A 14,543-nucleotide genomic window follows, 5' to 3' on the forward strand; every position below is an offset into this window, starting at 1 on the left:
CAGAGCCGCCTCGTTGTCTATTGGCAGAGCCGCCTTCTAGTTTTTTATTCATGAAATACCTAATTTAGAAGCAAACCTGCTAGACACCTAATAAAACTTTATATATACTTCTGAGTTCTGTCCTTTTTCTTCACACCCCTGTGAAGACGACGAGCTCCACCTCAAGCCTCCAATCTGAACTTAGAGTATATTTAAACTGTATTTTACTTCAACTATATTTTTTAAAATATTTAGTTAGTTAATATTCATCATAATTAATTTTATTAGATTTACCTGAAATTTTATCTTAAAACTTTAATTATAAAAAAACTATAATTTATAAATTTTTTAATCTATTTATTAAACTATAATAGTAAAAGCTATTTGCAATGCTAAACATCCTTAATTATCACACTAATAACACTCATGATCCATGGGAAATTCCAATTCCATGACAAGTCATGAAACTTGTTTTCTTGGCTTTGCGAGCCGATTGTCAGCTCTCCAATTCATCTGCCACCAACTGCTGCCCGAGGTCCCAAATCTTACAGCGCACCTACTGAGAACAAAACCCAGCAATCTTCATGGGTAAGTATCTTCTCAAATGTCACCTACTATTTGGCTGATGCTATAAATTGTCTGCTTAAATTATATGGTGTTTGATTGGAAAAGCCTTAGAAGCGTGACTATTTCACCACAGGAAACGAGCTTCGAGAAGATTGTCTCGAATGCACACCACCTATTTGATAAATTGGCATAGTGTGGAACTTTGCAATGGTATAATCCCACCACATCCATGTCGCCTTGTATCTCATTCAGGGTAATGTTGTTTAACTTGTTTTTTTTTTAATTATTTTTTATTTAAAAATATATTAAATTAATATTTTGTAAGTGTTTTTTAATGTGTTAAACAAAAAAAAAATATTTTATATATTTTAAATTAAAAAAATTAAAATGTATTTTGCGCCGCATTATCACATATTCTTTCTATAATTTTATAAATCAAGTTAATCCATAATTTATTAAAAAATAAACTAAGTGTTTTTCAATGATTTTGATAAATTAGTATAAAAATAAAATGAAAAATGAAAAATTATTTCTGTATTTTGCATATAAAACTAATAAAAATTACTTAAATACTCTAATCTCTGATAAACTTCAAACTAATTGATTGTTTTTATATTTTTTTATATAATTAATTTAAAATTTTGAATCATAATTGTAATTCTCCATCCAAAAATTTTAATTTTAATTTTAATTTTTTTTAAAAGTAGCAGCCTAAATATCATTTCTTCTTTGCGTAAAAAATCAACAATAGCCTTAAAATTTCTTATTTTAGAAAATATTAAAACCAAAATTTTTGGATGGAGAATTAAAATTATAATATAAATTTTATTTCTAATACTTAAAATTAATTCTATAAAAATAAATGTAAAACTGGATTAGTTTGGTTAAAGATGATTGACATTAAAAGTATTTAGTCATTTCATTAGTTTTATTTGCAAAATATAGATAGAATATTGGAAAAAATTTGATTTCAAATATACCAAAGTATAAGAAAGGTCACAACTATAATTGAAAGTATATGAACTAAATCTTAAATGATTCTAATTTTATGAAAGCCTTGACTAGTTTAACTTAATTTTAATTCTCCACCCAGGAATTTTTGCTTTGATTTTTTTTTAAAAAAAGAAAACTAGCAACTTAAACCCTTCTTTTGTCTAAAAAAAATCGTAGGAACTAAAAACCCTCTTTTAAAAAAAAATAGATAGGAAATTAAAATTATGAAAGCAAATTTTATTTCAAAAATTTAAAATTAATTCTATAGAAGAAATTTCAAATTAGAGCATGAAAGTTATTTAATTAGTTTTACATATATAATATGGAAGGAATCAAAGAAAGAGTAATAAAAGGATTTGATTTCAAATATAATTAAAATTAAAATTGACAGTATAATAACTAATTCTCAAGTGACTAAGAAGGTTTTTTGAGTTTAGCCTCATTTTAATTGACATCCCTTAAAGTTTTCTTTCTTTCTTTCTTTTTTATGTAAATTACAATGAACACCATGTGTTTTTAAAAGTTACTCTAAAATATTGAGAAGACTAAATTACCTCTATTGTATAATGAACTAACCCCTAATGACAACTGAATAATTTCTCTTAATATTCTCATCTAACTCACTTTCTTTTATCTATGTACTCTCCCTCTCTTCAAAATCAAAGATAGATGGTGTGAATATAAAACAAAATACTAAATCTTCAACAACAACAAAAAAAAAACTTAAGAAATTGAAAAAATTAGTTGATTGAAGGTTGTTGTTGCTAGTTTACTTTGATTTTCATATGAATCAAAGCTAAAAAAAAAGGGTATGGGAAACCTTAATCCTATTTTTAAAATTAAAATAGCAATAATTCATAAAATATTTAGATTAACTTGATAGTTTTAGAATAGCAAACAAAACCTCTAAAAAATCCTTTTTAATTGTTTTCTTAATTCCCAAAAGAAACCCTATCTTTTTGTTGCAATTTTTTATATATATATAATTTAGCATAAGTTATTGTTGGTTTAAGGTAAAAAAAAATGCCTTAGATATATGTTTACCATTAAAATGAAACCTTCATTGAACTTGGTTCTTTGAGAAAAGGCTTAATTTTAACTTAAAAGCGCAAAAACTGAAATTGTGATTCTTTGACGGAATATGTTCTTTTACTAAACTTGTTATTCTTCATCAAGCAAGTGTACTAGTGTATTTGTTTTGCACCTGCTATTACATTTAAGGTGTAAAAAACACAGTAAAGTATTTGATAACGGTAAAAATTATGTTTTATATTTTACCCACTAAAAAATTGAGTTTGAAATATAATTTTCATGAATCAGTTTTTACTTGCTTTTTTAACTGCATTTCGTAAAACACTGTTTGTTTTTGCGTTTCAAAAACGCTTCTGAAAAAAAATTAATATTTTTTTTATTTTTTTCTTTGCTTCAAATAATTTTTTTGTGTTTTAGATCATTTTGATGCACTGATATCAAAAATAATTTTTTAAAAATAAAAATACATTATTTTAATGCATTTCAAAGTGCTTTTTACTTTAAAAAGCAACCACAACCACAACTACCAAACATTTTAGACATGTTTTTTGTTGCATATAAACCTCAACCAAAAATTTTACAAAACACGTATCTAAATCTAACTAACCACGCCTAACCACATGTTTTTTAAACTTATTTTTTTAAAACCATAACCAGAAAAGCTACTTAAAAAACAAACACATTTAAACATGGAGGACGAACATACAACCTACTAAGAAAAAAAAACTAAAATGGGAAAGTGGTGTTTAATGATGTAAAATAGTGTAGCTCTAGACTCGTTTATACTATGAATTAGAATAGTAAAATGATGATTTTATTATTTTCAAAAAACAAAACTTTTTGGCCTGGTTATTTTTTTTGTATAATAAAATAACTAAATTATTCTAAAAATAATAATAATAAACTGTCATCAAGAAGTTGTTTTGTCTTTTTAATTCTTAAAGCACAATAAAATAGTTAAATTACCTTTAAACTTAAAAACTCTTTAGCTGGTGACCTCAAGCTTTTTTTATATTTTCATCTTAATTTTTTTTTATTATAATCAAGTAGGTCATGGAAAATCATTATTTAAATAGATATAAAATTTTATTTAAAAATAGAAAGTGGTTGGCGCGTGCAATATACATACAAACATGTTGGGAGTTTCTATGCCATTAAGGGGTGTTTAGGAGTGTGGTAGTGGTTGCTTTTTAAATGTTTTTCGCTTGAAAATGCATCAAAATAATATATATTTTTATTTTTTTAAATCATTTTGACATCAGCATATCAAAATGATTTGAAAACACTAAAAAAAATATTAATTTGAAACAAAGAAAAAAATAAATAAAAATTTAAATTTTTTTAAAAGTGCTTTTGAAACGCAAAAATAAACAGGCTCAGACGGCGCGTGAGGGGTCATGTGGTTGCTAAACGGTGGCTTCCAGGATGGTGTATGTATGGCCCTCCAATTTCTCATAATAACCCTTCAGTTTTTTGTTTTCTTCAGATTTGGTCCTTGTTCTTTTGATTGATAATTATTTTATTTAAAATTATTTATAAAATTAGAATATATTTTTAATTTCATCATTTTTCAAAAAAATTTCATCTGTTAGATTTAGCTCTTATTATTCTTCTGATTGCTATTTATTTTATTTGAGATAATTTTTGAAATTGAATTTGTTTTACAATTTCATTCTCCGATTTTTTCTATCAGATTTGATCCTCATTTTTTTGATATTTTTTTCTTTTGTAAATTTTCAAAATTGATATATATTTTTTCAATTTCATCATTCAACATTAGATTAATTGGGAGTTGACCTTCTTGGTTGAACCTGAGTCAGGAATTTCACGGATTGCGGGTTTAGAAAATTAACCTAGGTTTAGGAGATTCATTTGAGTTTGTTCTTTTTTTTTTATGCTTGTCATTTTTTTTTAGTTTTTCCATTCAATATTTTTTTTTTAAAATTTCATTTGCAATTTTTTTATAACTCTTCAATTTTGTTTTAGATTTAATCCAACCCTAGGTCAATTAGGACCCAATCTAAGGCTAATCAGGAAGAGAATAAGAAAGAGAAAAAAGACACAGATTGTTCTACCAGGTTAACTCATTATAATTGTGTCTATTACCTGGGTCATAAATTTTAGGTATTAACTTCAGTTAGTATAATGTATCTTCATCCTTTCATTCCACTCCCTAATTTTTTTTTTTTTATGATTTAATCATTTAACAACATGTTACTTCTCATTTAAGATGGGTTAGGTAAAGGTTAAGACTAAAACAACATGGAATTTTGTTTTTTAACTACATTGCTATTTAAACGAGATGGCAAGTTTGCTTTTGACATGCTAGGTTGAATAAGCTATATAATTTTTTTTTGTATTTATTAATATATATAATGATCAATTAATTTGATACAGTAGTAAAATCTTTCATCATCATTTTAAATATTTTATCACATTAAAAAAAAAAACAATGCTCACACATTTCTTTTTTATTCAATAATTGACTATTGAATCGGCTCGTACGTTTCCAAATGTCAAAGTGCTCAATGAAAATCCAAATAATAAAAGCCCTTCTACTATTAAGTACTTTCTAGAGCATGATGTTACCATTAATGGTATGTAAGGCAACAATACACCTATGATTGTGTTAAAGTGGAAAAAACTTTGAGAGAGAGGTCTAAAGAGTGATATTATTTTTTGCACGTACATGATTAATAGAAAAGTTAAAATTGCATTATAAGACTCAAGGTGTTATATTACATTTATGTGAGGTGATTTTTTTTTTAATTTTATTCTTTTATATTTAATTGGCTGAAAATTACATTACATTATTTTTCTGCTCTTGAAATCAAAGTTTATTTTCTACATTTTTTTTATTATCTAATTAAAAATTAAATTCAGAGTTATAACATGGGATGTAGAGTTTTTTTCTTTCTTTAAAATGCGGCTACAATTTCTAAATATTATTTTTTTTATGAAAAAAATATAGACTTCTGAATAGGTTCACATCTATTATATAATTATTTTATTATCGTTTTTGGCACGTTATTTTAATTTTAACTGTATTTGGAAAGTATTTCCTACTCATTTAATTTTTTACAGAAAAAATGATTTTATAAACTAAGTTTTCAAAAGGGAGTAAAAAATTATGGATTCCACCATCAAATGAGGCTTAATGAAGATACTGTTTGGGAGTGCGGTTGGATTATATTTTACTAAAATTTTGAGGTTTTTTTATAATTTTAAATTAATATTTTTAGTTTTTTTAATTATTTTGATATGATGATATTAAAAACAGAAAAAAATATATAAAAATATTATTTTAATATATTTTTACATAAAAGACATTTTAAAAACACCCTACATTTAATCCCAAACTCTACTGAAATGAATTTGATATTGTTTTGTATGATAGTTTTAAAAGTATTTTTAATTAAAAATAATATTTTTTATATCAAATAATATAAAAACATCTAAAAAATTAATTTAATATTTTTTAAATAAAAAATAATTTAAAAAACAGAAACTACGAAGAACCTGGAAGAAAGTGGAACTGGTCCACGCTATGGTCTACAAGCTTCACGTGAAAACCAAAACACGGATGACGAGGGAAAAATGAATGGTCTAAACGCAATCCACAGACAGAGGAGAGGACCAAAGTCCAAACCACGAAGGTGGAAAGCGACCATCCGTGGAAATAGTTAAGAACATGCACTTGTATTTGGTTCACATGCAAACATAATCTCCTATCTGACCCTCTAATTATAATTATAAAGTGTTATAGTATTTTGTGTCTGACAGTAAAGATATTTTTAATAAAATTTACATTTTAATTGATATTGAATTTTTTATTGTATTGTTTCTAAAAACGATCGTAAAATTTAATAAATTATATCCTGTATCCAGACGGAGGATTTATACTTAAAAAAAAAGAAGAAGCAAACCTTTGACGACCGAAACACTTCCCTTGGGTTATTTTATAGTATCTACCTGCTAGGGTTGGTAGAATTCAAAAACTGTCTGCTACTGTCAAACGCAGCAACAGCAGCAGCAGCCGGTGCAGTGCATTCGGGACAGCTATGGACCAGGTCAAAGCAACCGCTGCCTTCGTCGCCAACCGCTCCTCTCACGTTGTTGTCGACTCTGCAGGTCCGCCCTTAACGATGTCACATTTTCTTTTCTTTCTTTTTTATTATAAAAGAAAATAAAATAATTGATGAATGTTTGTGGTGTGGCATGCAGGGTTAGAGAAAGTAGTCGAGAATATTCAAGATAAGATTCCGAAAATAGAGTGGGATTTTGAAGGGATTCATTATTTTGACAACGGACCTCTCACCGTTCAGTACCTCTTTGTTTTGGACACGCTCAATTTTTGCTTTTGGCCTGGTATTTCTTTCTTCTTTGCTTGGGAACCCTGTAAATTTGTTACTTCATTGCTCTGCATGTCTGTATTTTGGCTTTTGTTACTTCATTGTTCAGGAGATTGATTGGTTCCTATGGTAAAAAACATTGCTTCAAGATGCTTAATTGTCCTTTTAATTGATGGAAAGGCAAGGCAGCCAGCGAATTCAATTTTTTTTTCCTATCTTTATTCTTTAGTTTCAGCTTAAAATGTTATTAAAGATTTTCGCTTTTTAAAATTATCCTATGTAGCCAACTTATTTGAATGTCATCTCTAGAATCCCCTGGACAGGTTGTTTTTTTTTTTTTTGAGATGTTTGATACAAAGTTTGTGTGGTTTGCTTGGCTAATCTTTCTCTTTTTAAAATGTTATCATATGTTTTGTGATTTTTTTTATAGACAAGAACTTAAATTATGATGATTTGGCTTCGGGGTTAAAGGAGGCTTTGGAAAATGACAAATCTGTATTTGATGCTGATCATCTGCAAAAAATCACCGGTAATTACACTTCTTTTGAAATGTTGGATTGAATCATTTTATATATACACTGCTGTTTAAATGATTGCAAGCACATAGTGCTACATTTACACTTATATATATAACGAGTTCCTTCTCAGATTTCAAAAAATATTTGGATTGAAGCAAAAAGAAAAAGGGATTGAGACTTCCATAAAAAGATTGGAGGAAGTATTGACGACTCACAAGCAAATTGAATTTCACTGGTGCCTTTAACTTGTTGATTGTCTCTCTATTCATGGCAGCCTAAATTCTTAGTGTAGAAGTTGCTATTCCTTGTATTAAAGCTGAATATATGATGCATATGGTTTAACATTCTAAATGTGGTATTTGTCTTCGGCATTGCATGAAATTTAAATTCAGTTGAGCAACAAGCACTATACTGGAACTAGAATTTAATCTGATGTCCACATGAAGGAATCGACCTTTCAACATTCATTCCTGTTCCTTCTCAAAGTGCCCTGAAAGTATTTAATTCTAATTTCTAGATGATGGAATTAATTTTTAAGTTTTAATCATTGACCTTTTCTATTTCCTTTTTTTCTTTTTTAAAATTTAATGTTTCTTGAAATGCATTTCTGGATACAATTTCTACACTTTTTGCAGTATAGGGTATAAGGTTTTTTGATAAATATTGAAAGACCACAATTCTTGTTGCCAGGTCTTCAATTACGCAACTTGTTAAAGTGGCCCCGACCACTTCCTCTGGAGGACGAACGAGTTCGTCTGCTGCATGAGGTTACCTTTTCATTTAGAATTATTTGCCAATTAACATTGTTTCCATTTTAATTTTTTTGTGGATTATTAAGCAAATATCTTAGTCTTTGAGTTCATTGGTATCAATCTGCATCTAATTTCATTCAATTTCTTAGTCTTGTGATCTAATAAGTCGTTTGATATCATTTGACTTCTTGATATAGGTTGGTTTTGAGCTGGAAAGAAGTTTTGGGGGTAAAGCATCGAATCTAGTGGAATCCTGTGGGAGATCAGCTGCAAAGCTTGTTGCCACTATAGCCAGTCACTTTCCTGGTAATTTTTTACAGTTTTTCATCATCAACTCCAATTCAATAGATATGTATCTTGACATGGTTGTATGTGAAGATACTACAGTTAACTTGCGAGGATACTTAAACAATGATTGTACACAATTGGGATGTTTCAGGCTTTCGAGACCACTCTGTTTACAAAGGCCACCAGATATTCTTGTATAAAAGAGCTCAGATATTTGCTGCTGATCTATATGGTGCTTTCAAAGGCCAAGGATATGGAGAATTCAATGACATTAGCTCCATCACTATATTTGCAGACTATATTGTCCCAGCTATGCTGCGGAAGCTTGGTGTGCTAAAATATAGTTCAACCCTTGCCAGCATAATTGAGTCTAATAAAGAAATAGTTTCAGGAAGTGAGGAGGAAGTTGAATTACGAGCCTGTTCCATATATGCTGTGGAGAAAATGAGGGACCTGATTAGTGTAAAATTAGGAAAACAGGTATGGTGGAACTGACAGCTTTTTTTTAAAAAATATTTTTCTGTCTGCGTTCTGTAGAGTTTTTATATTGGTTACACATAAATGGAGAATGATTGCTCTACTTCCTGCTGGAATTTGAACTTGTGATCTCTTGGGGAAGAAATCTGACTGTGATGCCATATTTTGTAAATGTATATATTGACCAGTGTAATTTCTATAAATATTTTAAATTTATGTTACTCTTCTGGCAACAATCTTCATATAATCACTTTTGACTACACCATCATGATAGGCATTTTCTTTTAAAATAAGAATGGCAGCACCCATTTATTGGTATTTGGAAAAAAAATCCTGCACATTAGTGATGGTTTATCAAATATTCTCAATCTGCTTTCCTAACAATTTCATCTTGGGTGTCAGAATCTCATGACGTTATCATAATTGATAGTTAATCCAAGCAAATTTTGAAAAATAAATAAATTTATATTTCAAGTTTACTGCTTCTGCCATTATATATATATACCCTTTTAATTATCAGTCATTTTTTCCTGATCAGTAAACATACGAAGTTTTTGTTTTCTTCTGTCAAGAGAAAAAACTGGCTTTTTGCTAAAATAAATCCTCTTTCTTTTGCTGATTCTCAATTTTCTGCTGTTTGAATTCTATTTGTGTTAACAGTGAAGACTCCTTTTTTTCAGGTGCTGAGTGTGGAGTTGGACCTATGGCTCTGGGCTTACGGTGTTCAAAATCCATCTCTTCCACACCATCGGACACTCTCGATATATTATTGAACAGATGCTACGCTAGAGCAGCTTTAATAATTCTGTGGGAGGAGGATACATTTTACCTGTTAAAGTTTTGAGGTTATTCTTATAAACATACAAGAACTAATCCATACATCCTTCGCTCTCCTTTCTGAAGGGCTAAACCTGTTTTTGAAGACACACAACTCTGTTTCAGTCATTTGACGTTCGTACTCCAAGAAATGTTATCTCTTGCGTGGGCATTATTCTTATTGCCGTTTATTTGAACACAAGAAATTTCTTAAACTGTGGGAAATGGTGTTTTACTATTGTCGTCAGTTATTGAACTATATTTTATACATGGTAGATTGTGTTCTTCTGCCTACAAGTTCTGGTGGAACCTTTGCCCTTGCAAAATTGAAGGGCTAGTTGCTGCAATTGTGCTTTCTAATGAGTTTATATGGCAACTAATGCTCTTTCTAGTTGATGTTTGAGATAATTTCTTTCTAGTTAATGTTTGAGATAATCGAATAAATTATATTTTTGTTTGACTCTAAAATTCAGTGCGATATATATACGTTGTGACAATCTGTTATTGTTCAGCATGCTTGTAGTGGCATGTTTTATCTCATCGATACAATAGGCTTTAAAGATTTAGCCCAAATCTTCTGTTTTTATTGACCACCGTGTTTCTGTTCAAGTCATAGCGCTGGGTTTCTTAGTTATGGGCAAATATCCATCATATGTGCATTTTAGGACACATCTGGTGTCCTCACAAGCCAGGGTCCATTTGGCACCTTTGTCTTTGGACGAATATCCTGCACAGTGCACTCATCCAACACCATTTCAAAACCCAGGAGAATCACAAAGGACGCAAAGTGATGACATTTTCCTGTCTTCAAATCTTCGCTGCTGATAACTACTACTCCTTGCTTTTCCATTATGAGGATTCTTGTTTGCTGTGAAGATATTTAAGGTTCATGCAGGTTACAAGTAAACTCTTATATACTGTAATTGTTTGAATAGGTGAACTATTCTGTCAACCCCAGTTCGCATCAGTAGAGTGTCTGGGATTACGGGAAGGAATAGCATAGCTCTTCAGTTCAATTCTCCCTTGGGTACCAGATAATAGAACGTCATACATTCTATTTGAGAATGTATGTTAATCTGGAGATAGGATGTGAATTAACTACCTGATCACAGATAGCTGCTAATTGGGACTGCAAAGGTCGCACGCACCAGCATTAGGAGAATCGGCTTTTCCAGAAATCCTTCCTTCACATGGACAGCATGATAGCAAAAGATATATCTGTGAGAAACACCATTGTATTCTCTATATCAGTTATCAAATAAACTTTATCCCCTTGTTGATGGTATTTGAGGCGAATAAGCATGTATTCCTTCAAAATTATGCCAAATAGCTTTGGTTGCACAAGGAAAATGGCCAGTCAAGGAACCACCTCCATTTTCTCTGTCAAATGATATGCTGCAAAACCCCATTCATCTCGAGGGAGAGGACCCAAGTTGCATATTTTCAACAGCAAGAAGATCACCTGGCTTTGCTGGGTTCCCATCCTTGTCCAAAACTCTGATTGGGAAACTGAGATAATGAACCTAACCAGTTTCCAAAGAAACCATGGTTAACAATCATTCAAATAGATCAAGTTCACATAGTGATTTGCTTAAAATAATTTTGTAGGTTCTTCTGATGAAGTTAATTGTGAGCAGTTCCTAAACTTCTACGCATGTTTCGCTACCAGGTACTACTTTGTTCTCCTACTTCCATTAGTTTGTGTTGAACATATACCTGCAATCTACCAGTTCGGAAGGGTTTTGTTTTCAACAAACTGAAAAATAATATTCGTACTTACAGTTGATAGGTCAATGGTTTTTACATCAACTGCAGAATCATCATCCTCGATCGATCATACCTCCGGTCCAGTCTACCATCTCTACTGGAAAGACCTCTCCAGCTTTAACCTCTGCAACCGGTGGTATTTCGGGACCAACGGTTGTGGATAGGGAGTTTTTGCTCCCAAGGCTGCTTCTTCAAGTCTGTTGGCAGTACTAGTCTTGCGGTTGAAGGAGCCATAAATACACCAGTGGAGATGCAGAGAGCTTGAGAATGTGATCTTTTGTTGTAAAATTATTAGGTTAACCAAACAACATCGTTGGAAGAGGAGTTAACTTGTATAATTAGTAGGAGTACATGATTCAGGTTCTGTATCTGCAAAATGATTTAAGATAAGAAAACTAGCAGAAGATAATGATCATGGTAATAAATTTTGAATTTGAAGACCCAGTTGTACCTTTGTTGTCTTGGATTTCTGACTCCTACTACTTCTACTTTTGAAGTTCGGACAGGCTTTATATATCTGCATCATCGTTTGCTCTTAGATTTTTTTTTTTTTTAATGAAATGCCTTTCAAGCAATTCCTAGACAGAAACCACGAAATGATACGGTTACATGTAGAGTAGAGAAATTGAAAACTACGGAAATAGTAAGAAGGTAGCTACAACTCACGGTAGACGGATCAGCGTTCTTGATGTCCTCTGTGGCGTATTCCTTCGTGATTCCATCTCCACTGAATTCCACCATCTCAACCCCGGAAAGCTCTCCCACTGTTACCTCTGCGACTGGTGGTATTCTGGGTGCCACCGGTTGTGAAGTGGAAGTTTCTGCTCCCATGGCTTCTTTTTGACATCTATGGGAACGATCAATCGTGCACCATATTCTGCCATGGCTCTCCGCCCAAACTTTCGATCTTAATGTAATTAAAAGGCAGAAAATGTTTCATTGGGGTTGTTCAAAGTACTGCTGCTGCAAACTTGATTCATTCAGTTAAAGCTTGACAGCCACCATAGAGTTTCATTTCTCTGTCCTCTATATTTAGTGGATGGAAGGACACTTGGAGAATCGATTGAACTCGCACACATAAATTATGGATGCTAAACAATATCGAAGGCTACATTGTCTCTGAAACATTTTTAGAGAAACTGTCTATAAAGCCTGTGTTTTTTTTAACCATTTTGGTTGGCGGTAACAAAAGTTAGCCACTGATTAAAGGAATAGTGCGTCTACTTGTTGAGCTTTTTCCTTTTAACTCTTTATAATGGATCGTCTATGTTGATTTGCGCGGCATCTTGATATGATTCAACATGTGCTTCGTCCTTTACAACTTGTACTAAAAGATGCCATGCAGTGATTGGAAAGCTGGGCGGTTCATGATTATGTGCTTTGAATTTAAAAGAACCACTATCATTTAGCGATGGAAAGTAGGCTTAAATCTAATCCAAATTGCCTTCACTGGACGAGCCCACAAATCAGAATCTTAGAGATATTGCCTGTATTTCATCATGATTTTAGGTTTTGTTTGTTCTTATACAGGCATGTTGCTCTCTATAGCTTTTTCTCAGTGGCAATGCATGGTCCCCCAGCATCGCAGTTCTTAGGGGCTTATGATATGTTGTTGTACAGTGGCAAATGGTCCCAGAATCCCTATTTTGAATTTTAATATCCTTTCTTCGGCTTGAAATTTATGGCTATCGTTTCTGGTTACCATGATGAAGAAGAAAAGGATAATAATTGAAATTCCAGACTTGAAACTTTCTGGGTTCTTGTAATACCAATTTGAACCCCTGATTATACACCGGTGTCTATCGATAGATACAAGAACTTCAACAGCTGGAGGGAAAATGGCCCTTGGTAACCAACGGGTCACGTATTTTTGAAAAAGTATGTTGATATATTTACATAAAACTATATAAAAACATTTTAAAAAAAATTTCAAACACCCTGAAGTCTCATTAGCAGACGTCGGGAATGTCAATTGGTGAGGAATTTCTTTTTCTATCCGCTGCTGTGCTGGTTTTTTTGGTTTTATTGGCAAAAGTCTATGTGAACCCTTGCAAGTGGGAAGGTGGCATGCATGCCTGACACTGAGGATAAGCACGCCACGTTCGCGGAGACCATGACATCTCCAAGCCAAAAGGTCTTCTTCTCCAAGCCACGCGCCACCTTTTGGATTTTCCATCATCACTCTCAATCTGACGTGCCAAATTCTGAAATCTATCCGATATATTGCTAATAAAGACAACTCCCTTGTCACATCCTTAACCACATGCTCAAGCACATGCACCCACTATCACGTATTAATAATTCATTCTAGCTAACCCGCGGCGACGAATTTTTTTTTTTCAGAATAAAATAAAATAAATATATAGACTTTCTCAGTGTGCTTTTAATTTAAAAATATCAAGAGTAAATAATATGTGTGTCTATATATATATATATTGAGATTAATTTGTGTCAATAAATATAAAAAATGTTAACCATAAACAAATATTAAATTAAAAAATTTAAGAGATTGAAGTAGTTTAGAATATTCGATCTCACAATTCGAGTCATTTACCCGGTTGTGTTTAATAAATTTTTTTATTAAAATTAATTTTTTTAATTTAATCAAATGATAATAGAAACATGAAATTAATTGAAAAAAATTAAAGAAAAAAAATATTATATAAGATTGTACATATTATAAAAAAATGTTATCTTTTTTGTGAAAACTCAGTAAAAACCAAAGAATATTTAACCAAAAAATAAACTGAAAAGTTGAGAGATATATGTGGATGTAGATATTTGATCTTGAAATATGAGCCATAAACTCATTTGTATTTAATAACAATGTTTATTGGAACCAATATTTTATTTAATAAAATAATAATAAAAACAAACAAGAAAACATTTTAATCGAATTAAAGAGAAAAAAAATTAAGTAAAGCTGCATAAAAAGAATGCCTCCTAAAATTAGAAAAAAAAATCTTTGAAAACGTATTATTAAATTAAGTAAAAATCAAATT

At 30.9% G+C, this 14,543-nt stretch overlaps 1 protein-coding gene and 1 long non-coding RNA gene across 2 annotated transcripts; one reads left to right on the plus strand and one right to left on the minus strand.

The window, feature by feature from the left end:
* The first annotated feature begins 76 nt into the window (after positions 1 to 76).
* Positions 77 to 9,989, plus strand: LOC133672838 (uncharacterized). The gene is made up of 9 exons (XM_062093378.1): positions 77 to 567; positions 680 to 799; positions 6,593 to 6,702; positions 6,796 to 6,939; positions 7,354 to 7,452; positions 8,132 to 8,208; positions 8,391 to 8,499; positions 8,633 to 8,961; positions 9,639 to 9,989. Exons 1-9 carry the CDS (start codon positions 413 to 415, stop codon positions 9,729 to 9,731), a joined length of 1,236 nt encoding a protein of 411 aa, XP_061949362.1. The 5' UTR covers positions 77 to 412; the 3' UTR covers positions 9,732 to 9,989.
* Positions 9,990 to 10,206: 217 nt separating this feature from the next.
* On the minus strand, positions 10,207 to 12,949 carry LOC133672839 (uncharacterized). Its single transcript, XR_009834905.1, has 4 exons — positions 12,208 to 12,949; positions 11,993 to 12,119; positions 11,555 to 11,910; positions 10,207 to 11,297 (listed from the first exon to the last, which is right to left on the minus strand). It is a non-coding gene; the product is annotated as an uncharacterized LOC133672839 (long non-coding RNA).
* Between the last annotated feature and the right edge of the window lie 1,594 nt (positions 12,950 to 14,543).

This window comes from Populus nigra, chromosome 14 (assembly GCF_951802175.1).
Source record: "Populus nigra chromosome 14, ddPopNigr1.1, whole genome shotgun sequence".
In the NCBI taxonomy this organism is placed as follows: domain Eukaryota; kingdom Viridiplantae; phylum Streptophyta; class Magnoliopsida; order Malpighiales; family Salicaceae; genus Populus; species Populus nigra.